The 9,397-nt window shown below is 56.1% G+C and overlaps 2 protein-coding genes across 2 annotated transcripts; one reads left to right on the top strand and one right to left on the bottom strand.

Moving 5' to 3' along the window:
- Positions 1-2,173: 2,173 nt before the first annotated feature.
- C8A04DRAFT_25846 (uncharacterized protein) lies at positions 2,174-3,559 on the top strand (the record flags this gene model as incomplete). The annotated part of the gene is made up of 1 exon (XM_062779711.1): positions 2,174-3,559. The coding sequence occupies one exon, from the start codon at positions 2,174-2,176 to the stop codon at positions 3,557-3,559; it is 1,386 nt and encodes a 461-aa protein (XP_062639708.1).
- A 1,173-nt stretch (positions 3,560-4,732) lies between these two features.
- On the bottom strand, positions 4,733-6,353 carry C8A04DRAFT_25845 (peptidase M18; the record flags this gene model as incomplete). The annotated part of the gene is made up of 2 exons (XM_062779710.1): positions 4,733-6,159; positions 6,296-6,353. The coding sequence occupies 2 exons, from the start codon at positions 6,351-6,353 to the stop codon at positions 4,733-4,735; spliced, it is 1,485 nt and encodes a 494-aa protein (XP_062639707.1).
- Between the last annotated feature and the right edge of the window lie 3,044 nt (positions 6,354-9,397).

The following is a 9,397-nucleotide window of genomic DNA, read 5'->3' as shown; positions in this document are numbered from 1 at the left end:
CCACCTACATTCTGTCCATGTAGGACATCATGCTCGACTTTTCTACCCGGAAGGACACATATGCCATGACACAATCCGTCAGCAGTTTGAGGATAACCTTGAGATATTAACCATCACATTGTGCCCAAGTCCACACACATCCACCAACTTTTCCTCTCAATCTATGCCGAGATACCCAAGAGACTGTTGACCTAAAATAATCCATGAGTTTGCATATCCGAAAAGCTTGCGTGGAAACCCATGGCATGACTCTTCCGGGCGAAATGACAGCATCGCGCTTCTCTTGACCTATACGGGTTAACTTCAGGAACTTTACCGAACGTCATATGTCTGTTTGACCTGTATGGCTATCGCTTGCATGTGGAATGATATGTCTGGAAGGTTCTGGTGATGAGCGGTTAATACCAGCTCATGAAGGGTTGTTGAAGATGGTAATGCCGAGTGACATAGGTGGTTTTTATAAACTCTTTCTTGAGTAGGGTAAACGAATTGTTGATATGGTGTTTTAGGGGTTAGTTACTCTAGTAAGGCTGGGATTTACAAGGCCTGAATCAGGTATAGGATACACTTACAGGACGAGCTATGAGCTCAAGCCAACGAGAGGTGGTTTAACACCCATGTTCTGTATGAACATCGCTCGACGCTTCCTTAAAGTATAGCCAAGCGGGAGCGTGTAAACCATCTCGCAAGAAGGCGACCAGAAGTGACGGAATTTCTCACAGAATTCTCCTCCTGATTCCAGAAGACTCAGGCACCAATTATTCCCCATTCCCCGTTTCCCATTCCCACCAGCAGCTTGATCTCATCCTTCTGCAGTTAAACCCTCGACATCACAACAATAACTACAGACGCGGGCCTGCCGCCTTGAGTATACCTGGCGAGCAGCGCACACAGCGAGGGACATTGTACGACACTGGGTTTGTACCGAGAGCAAGTGTGATGGTGATCTCCTGCCTTTCGCCAGGCCCGTAGGCGGCATCGTATCAGGATGCTCGCCAAGAGGACCACCTGGTTCTTCTGGTTCTTCACCACCGAGACCGAGGGCGATTCAACAGGTGGCCCAAAGCCAGAACATCCAGGAACAAGCAAGTTGCCAGCCAACCTTGGTAATTGAAGCCGGGTATTCAGCTGGCGGGATCTGCGGCGCGTCGCCGTTGAGAATCGTGTAGATCCACGAGAGCCCGAAGGATGGAGAGATCCAGCTTGTTCAGCCCAAGATCAATACACAGCCACGTGCCAAGTCGTTTGCGCTTCTCCTCTTCAGCCGTTCTCATCAACGCAAGACGCTGTGCAAACAGTGTGCCTCTTCAAAGTCCCAAGGCCCGAACGACTGCTGGCTACTACCAGCCGGCCCTGGAGTCTGGCAAAGGGGCTTGTACGACGTCGGATCAACGGTTCCTCGTCTGAGTCTGAGTCGGTGGTTTTCTGCGGGGGTGATCGAATCCTTCGCCGTTTTAGAGGACTCTCACGCTGTATCTCCCGGTGGAAATAATCTTGACCTGTCTATACCTACTGCAGATAGCTCTACTCTTACTAGCCTCTTATTATCCTAGGATAGTAAAAATAACAGTGGTTTGTGATCTTGTGGGCAACCTCGGAGCTGAGCTTGCCCGTCTCTCGTTCCTGTGTGAGGTGAAACCGCTTGTTTGGTAGACTAAATCGTGCAATGTATGGGGTCCCGATGTGTCTCCTGCTCGGTGTCGTTAGGTTCTTACTGTCAAGAATAGAGATCGTTCCGGTTGTCCTGCAGTTCCATCAGCTTCTACGCTGGATTTACCGTCCCGATTCCATAACATCTCCCGTATCAAACCTTACCTGCATATGCGCATCAAAAGTGATCCCATTCCTTCCACGCTATGGTACATGAAGCATACAGGAAGCTTCCAGACCAAAAACCCAAAACCTAAACATCCCCCAAACCTTACATCCCCGAAACCTAACATCCCCGAGAGTCCAACCTGCCCCCTTCCAGAAAACTGTATAAGCGCCGCCTCCCCCTCCCAAGTCCAGTCCTAAATTTCCTTTCGATACAGTCACATTCTCACATCAGAACACACAGACTCCAACATCTTCACTCCAACATCTCTTCAACGTCTCTCACTCTTCGTGACGTCAACACACATCACCACCACCACCCAAAAAATCATCATCATCAACATCAACATCAACAAAAATGGACTCCCACACCACCCAGTCCAACCTCCCCCGCCCCCGCCGCAGCGACATCTCCAGTCGCCCGGCCTTCCTCATGTTCCCCTCCGAGGGTTCCGTCTCAGCTTCCGGCCCCGCCGCCGCCACCGCCGCCCCTTCCACCATGGGCATGCCCCCGGCCACCACCACCACCACCACCGCCACGGGCCACGGCATGCCCACCACCGGGGCAGCAACAAGCATGCCCCTCCTCCCCACCTCCCTCGGCCCGCTCCACCCAAGCCGCTTCCCCCCCTCCGTCCCCTCCCCGCCCCGCACCTACGCCGAGGCCCACGCCCTGGCCTACCGCACCCCCGGTGGCCTGTACATGGTGCCTCCGGGGTGGCGGTTGGCACTTGTTGAGCATGTGGTCTTGCCGGGGGCGCAGGGGGGGTTGGGGGCAAGGGGGTGTGAGGTGGTTTTTGCGGGGTTTGGGGGGTGGACGAGGTGGGATTTGCAGATTGTGCCTGTGGGGAGTGTTTTGGCTGGGTTTGAGAGGGATGATATGGATGAGGAAGTCCCGGAGGATGGGGAGGAAAGGGTGGAAATTGAAGTTGTTGATGGGGTTGTTGATGAGGTGGTGGGTGCTGGGGAGAGAGAGGAGGGAGAGGGGGAAGAGAGAGAGATGGTGGATTGGGAGGTGGCGGAGAGAGAATTGGAAGATTTTGAAGATGATGCCCTGGCCGAGAGGTTGGCCGCTGCTGGGTGGTCGGACGCCACCGGGTGGCCGGAGTCGATGTTGCTGGGTCAACCCAGTGTCGACGGCTCCGTCTCCGACCCGGCTGCCCCTGATACACCGACCATCGCCCGCTCCATCCTCGGCACCTCGTCGTCGTTCTCCGGGTCGGCCGTCACCTTGGTGGACTGGAGCAACGAAGACAGCGAGTACGAGTATACGAGCAACTCCGAATATGCCGGCGAGTTTGACGACCGCTCGGCCTATGAGAGCGAAAACGACGACGGCGAGTTTGACGGCATCGAGTTTGACGGCAGCGAGTTTGACGGCAGCGAGTTTGGCGGCAGCGAGGGCGATGAGAGCGAGGAGGACGGCAGCGAGGATGACGACGGCAGCCAGGAGGGGGACAGTGAGGAGGACTCCGACAGCGACGAGGACAGCAGCCGCGACGAGGGCAACGACAACGACACCGACACCGACGACGAGGTCTCCTCCGCATCGGGGTCCTCGGACGCGTCGGGCTCGTCGGGCTCATCGTCCTCCCCCGGCCCTCAGCAGCAACAACAGCGACAACAAAGTCAAACGCTGAGTCGGGGCCGGGGAGAGCTGCGGATCCGGCGGCTCGTCTGTTGGGCATTTCCTATAGAACGGGCCAGAGGATTGTCCTTTTTGAGATCGTTAGACGAAGCATAAATTGGAATAGTCTAGAAAATACATCTCTCAGTGGTTTTGCATCATCATGCGTCCGGTTCCAGAACCGTCTTGTCCGCGTGTGTCCGCGTGTGCCCGCGTAACGACGAAATTGTACATGTGTTTATGAAGTCAACCTTGTGAAAATGACATCGTTAGCCCTATGATCGGTTAATGACGGACCGAAACCGTTCTCTTGCCGTCCGCTGTGTAATTGTAGCGGGATCTTGGAGATAGCAAGGATGGATTTCAGGAAACAGACGGTGTTAATGAGGGTGCAAATTAGTCCTTATATATCATGATAAGCCCGGGGCGCAGATGTGATGGCCTGCGGCAATGTACCGCATTAGGTCCATCATATCGCCAATCATGATTCCGGCCGCCTGCGAAACATTAGCGACTCACTACTGTGTGAGCCCACGTCTTCTGGAAGACCACCTGGAGAAAGAGGAGATCGTGAAGGTGGCTGCCATCCCAGGCTTGAGGAAGGTGGACGCTCTTTCGGGAGACTGGAGAAAGGTCGAAAACTGGGATACCATAAGCCGGATAAGTCAGTCAGTCCTCCCGGGAGCTATTTCCAGCTCGTTCTGCAGTTTGGTCCTCGGCATTGTACGTTACAGCGTTGACAGCTGCCGCTCCTCCGGGAAAGGGGGCCATCTCTAGATCCAGGGGGCTTGGCCTCTGGGGGCTGCCTAGCCCTTCTATCAGTGTTTCTTCGTGTGGGATGAGTTTGGTAGTGAAATGGCTAGACAGGGCCGTCACGAGCGGACAGCCGGCGCCTTTCCTCCAATCCATATTGGCACACGCCCCCTTGACGACGTCCTTGAACGTTGTCTAGTCTATCTCGTTAGTCATTATCTTTCGGTCTTGGGATGTCTATTTTCTACTTAGCGGTGATATATGCTCGATGGTTATTGGTAAGGCCATAACGGTACGATTCGATTCGTATGTTACGGTACCTGAGTCTCCTGTCAGTTACATAATCCATGACTCTCAGACCCATCTCACAGGCAAACCCATAAGCAAAGCCTCAAGCACAGCACTCGCAGTTGTTCTAAATCCAAAAAATGAACCAAACACCTGATTTATTTACTTTCCACCCAACGACTACTGCCCAACGTCTCCCTAATATCACCCACACCATCTTTGCAATTTATCCTTTCCAGATACCACTGCTTAATCCACCAAAATCCGCCCCTCCAACTCCCCAAACGCCCCCAAAAACCCCGCAAACAACCCAATCGCACTCTCCACATCCGCACTTCCTCCCGTCTCCCGAATACTATGCATACTCAACTGCGGGTTCCCCAAATCCAGCGTGCGCACCCCCAGCTTAGCCGACAACATCGGCCCAATGGTGCTACCGCAGGGGCTATCATTCTTGACGACAAAGAGCTGCAGCGGCACGCGCGCGCGCCGCGCCACTTCCTGCACGAGCACGATCCCGGGGGAGTTGGTTGCGTACCGCTGGTTGGCGTTGATTTTGATCACGGGTCCGCCGTTGATGGCTGGGGTGTGGTTGCGCTCGTATTTGCCTGCGTAGTTGGGGTGGACCGCGTGTGCCATGTCGGCAGATAGTAAAAAGGATGTTGCGCAGGTCTGCTCGAAGGCTGTTGAGGCTGCGAGCTCCGAGGCTGAGAGTGGTGTCTTGCCGGCGGTGCTGCTGCCTGGGAGTACCGACAGGCGCCGTAGGATGGCGGGGAGCAGGTTGGAGTCGGCGCCGTGGGCTGAGAGCGAGCCGATTTCTTCGTGGTCGAAGCAGGCGACCAGACGGATGCCGGTGTCCTTGCCGAGGGATGCCGAGTCGGTCGACGCGATGAGCCCCTTGACGCTGCAGAACGTCATGTTGAGGTTGTCGAGCCGGGCCGAGAGGATCAGCTCGTCGTTAAGACCGCCGAGGACTGACTTTTGCGTGTCGTAGAGGACGAGCTCGAAATCGACAATCTGCGAAACGTCCACGCCGGCCTGCTGGGCCACGAGCGAGAGGAAAGCCGGGTGGTGGCGTTCCGGTAGCGCTCTCAGGGGCTGGAACTCGCCTTCTGCTTCACCCGCTCCCGCTCCCGCTCCCGTCCCTGACCCCCCCTCGGCCGTCTTGTTCAACTCGGCCTCGGCTAACCCGGCAATGGGAACCAGCTCGTCCTCCTTGTTGGGGTCAAAGTTGCTCTGACGGTGCAAGTGAATGGCCAGCGTAGGGATCCGCAGGATCGGCTTGTCCACCTTGACCAGCTTCTGCACAAACTTGCCCTCCCCTTCGCCCTCGCGCACCAGCACCCGGCCGGCCACGCCCAGATCGCGGTCGAACCAGCTATGCCAGATGCCGCCGCCGTAGGTCTCAACGCCCACCTGCAGATAGCCGTTGGCCGTGCGCTTGCTGACCGGCTTGATGCGCAGACAGGGCGAGTCCGTGTGGGCGCCGACCATCCCGATCGGGTTGCCGGGCTGCCATTTCGCGCCAACGGCAAAGGCCACCACCGACGAGCCGTTGCGCGTGGTGTAGTACTTGCCGCCCGGCTTGACTGTTGACGCCCAGTTGTCACGCTCTTGGATCTTGGTGAAGCCGGCAGCGTCTAGAAGAGCAGCTGCCTCGGCGACGGCATGGTACGCTACCCGGCGTTAGCTTGATGTGTCTCATTTTTTCTTCTTCCGGGTCTATTTTGTCTCATTGCCACTGACGAATAACACGGGGGCTAATACGGCAAGACGGCAAGACGGAGAAAAAACCAATCAAATGTTACATACGCGTCGGCGAGGCGTTGACAAAGTCAAGGAACTCGAGAGCAGATTTAGGGGGAGCCATGGTGTTGAAGGTAGTTGTCGTAATAGTAGTTTTCTGTGTTCTGCTTGTAGTGGTCGTTGACAGGCCGCGGCTGGCAGCGGATAACGTTATCGACAACGCAGACGCAGAAGAAGCGGGAACGGAAGAGTACAACGGCTGGGAACGGCGGCCCAGCAAGTTTGGAACTGAAACTGTCACACGAGCAGTAGCAGCGGCAGCAGCGGCAGCAGTAGGCGAGAAAGACGGGCCGGAGAGTGTGCAGACGGTGCGGGTTCGCGCTCGAAGCGAATGCAGAGTTCGAAGAGTGCACAACCTGGCCCGCATCGGTGCTTGAAGTTGTTTTCTGCGAGTTGTTGTGCAAGCCCCGTTCCTCTGCGCATTGCGGGGGAGCCGGCCATATCCCGCGCGAGCTGTCGGTTTCTCTTGATCATCGACGTGGGGCACGCCCTGCTCCTCTGCAGGTTCTCCCTAACTCTTTTTGCAGCTGGCGCCCCGGTTCCCAGGTCTTTCGCTGCTGCTGGAGCACTGATTCGGGGAGTGCTCTGGTGGGCGAGTGGGCGTGTGGACGCCGAGGAGGGGCGTTCGCTATGGCCCACTTAGGGAGGTGCAAGCGGAGGGTGGGGCGGCTGCTCCTCACTGGGAGCTTGTTCCTGTGTCATCTTTTGATGCTGTTGTTGCCCTTGTTTCTCGAGGGAGAGAGTCGTGATTCTCTTCAGATAAAACCCACAAAGACATGATTGCTGATGATTACAGTGATTATGATTGGCCCCATCGGAGAATATTCAACACCGGGTCAGTTGTTGAGGCAAGTGCAAAGCCAGACAGGTTTGCACAGATGGAAGTCACAAACCACAGCGCAGCTCGCCCCAGCCAATAAGAAGCCGAACAATTCTAATGCGCCCCACCATCCTCAAGACCAAAAATTAACCCGGTCCACTCTGCGTGTGAGAGGTTTCCAAGTCAGGAAGTTACTGCCACTCACTGCACTGCCTCAACATTAACATGGCCGCCTAGGACACTCTTGTTGTACTATGTAGGAGCAAAACATGGCATTGGACCCCTCTCTTTGTTTTCGTGATGCGTTTCCGGGGAAATAGCCCAACTTATCAAGCCTCGCTCGAAACCATAGTTACCCTCCTCGGCATGCCCGTCGTGTCTTGTCTTACCTTGCAGGATTTATGGCCCCCCACGCCCACATACCCGGCGGTTGCACAAACCCTTTAAACGCCTCAACTACCAGCTACCCATCAAGCCCAAAGCGTTTACCGCGGCCACCTCAGTCAGCCATGCTCATGTCAAGCCCTTGTGGCCTCACCGGTGGCGACCAGGTCGTGTATCTCGATGCCTAGCTGAGACGCAGCAGCCAACCAACGAGGTGTAGCCGTTGAAGAGAAAGGCCGCGCGAGGCTCCCAGCTACCTACCGAGCCTACCTACGGATACCAAGCCATAGTCCTAGAACCGTTCTCTCTCTCTCTATTTTTTTCTGTCCGTTCGTCCGTTCTTGTCCTTTTCGCCCCCCAGCTGGACCAATGCCTAACCGCCACGAGGGGCCAGCCCGCCCCCTCTTTCAACCCTCCAGCTCGTCGCAGCCTTGTCAGGGCGCTTCTGGCTGCGCTTGCTCCGGTGTGTGTATGTGTGTGTGTGGCCCGGCTGGCCATGCCTAGGTTGCGGGAAGAGCCTTGTGTACTGCGACCTCATCCCGCGACCACTCCGTTAGCCGCGGCATTGGACCATTTTTCCTGGTCTCTAGTGTGTTTGCTTGCCTTCTGTGGCCGTTTTGTGCGAATTTTCAGATGATCTCCTTCCTTCGCGGGACGGGCCCTGTGGGAAGAACCGGGGCGGCTAGAAAAACGAGGGGGAGGTGAGAAGGGAGAAGGGGACATGATTTCACGCGGCGATCATGAATTCCGATGACACAGCCGAAAATGGTAACACAACGACGCAGACCGAAGAGAGGGGTATCGCTGTTCCCCGGTCATGCATCATCAATTTGACCGAGAGGTAAAACAAAAAAGCAGTAGGATAGCCAACGAAATAAAGATTAATTCCAAATCCGCACTCTCACTACCTATTCCACCACCAAAAAAAGGAATATATCCATCAAGTTCTCCCCTTTCAGGCGCGAAGGCAAGGCAAACGGCCAAAAAGTCTTGTCCCCGCGCATGTCCGTGTCCGTTGTCTGATCGTCGCTTAGTGGGGCCACTCGACCCGTCTCCCGGACGGTTGCGAGAAGGGAGGCCCGCCTGCCCGCCCGACAGGTCCCGGGAAGCGGATCTGGAAAAGCCCAGCCCAGGGCTAGGTCCTGGCTCGGCTGGTTTCTCAACGGTAGGTAGTGAAGGCACGGCGGGCAATCGCCAAGCACACCCAACCGTTCCAACTCCCGCCAACAGCGGGCAGAAAACAAAACCCCCCCCTCTGGAACCCAGCGAGATTGGTGGGAATAGATGGAATGGAAGGTTGTTGGTGGACTGGAATGGACATCTGCCAATCCATCCATTCCATTTTGCCCCGCGTCCCATCCCGTCCCGTCTGCGAGGTTCAACTGGAACTCCTCGTCGCGACCCGGTCGGGTCGGGTCTCACTTAACGTTTAACTTAAGAACAGAAAAACACTTGTGACTTGAATCCCAGGTTCAAAACCATTCACACTAACTAGTTACTTCCCGGGAATAAGTCCCCCCTACCAAACCCGGCAACACGAACCACCCCCCAAAAAAGCCCTCACCAGCCTGCACCAGCCTCCTCCGCAGGCTTCTTCTTTCTCTCTGCCACTCTCTCTCCCTCCAGCTCTCCCCCCGCCCAGTCCAGCCCACTCAGTGCCTCCCATCGCATTCCCCACCTTACGTGGACAGTGGACCAAATCCTCCGCAACCAATTGCTATTCTCGTCCTCCCCTCCCCCTGGGCCGCAAAAAGTCTGGGGTCATCCCCCGACCCCGACTCGAGCGAGCGCCGCCGCCCGCCCTGGCGGGTTTCTTGACTTGATTGGGGGCTCGATTGGTCGGCGACTTTTGGGGGAGAGTGAGTTTTGTTTGGGTTGGCTTGGGGAGGAAGAGGTTGTGATGG

This window comes from Dichotomopilus funicola (genome assembly GCF_033296635.1).
Source record: "Dichotomopilus funicola strain CBS 141.50 unplaced genomic scaffold C8A04scaffold_9, whole genome shotgun sequence".
Classification (NCBI taxonomy): domain Eukaryota; kingdom Fungi; phylum Ascomycota; class Sordariomycetes; order Sordariales; family Chaetomiaceae; genus Dichotomopilus; species Dichotomopilus funicola.
This window is presented reverse-complemented; position numbering and strand designations above follow the sequence as displayed.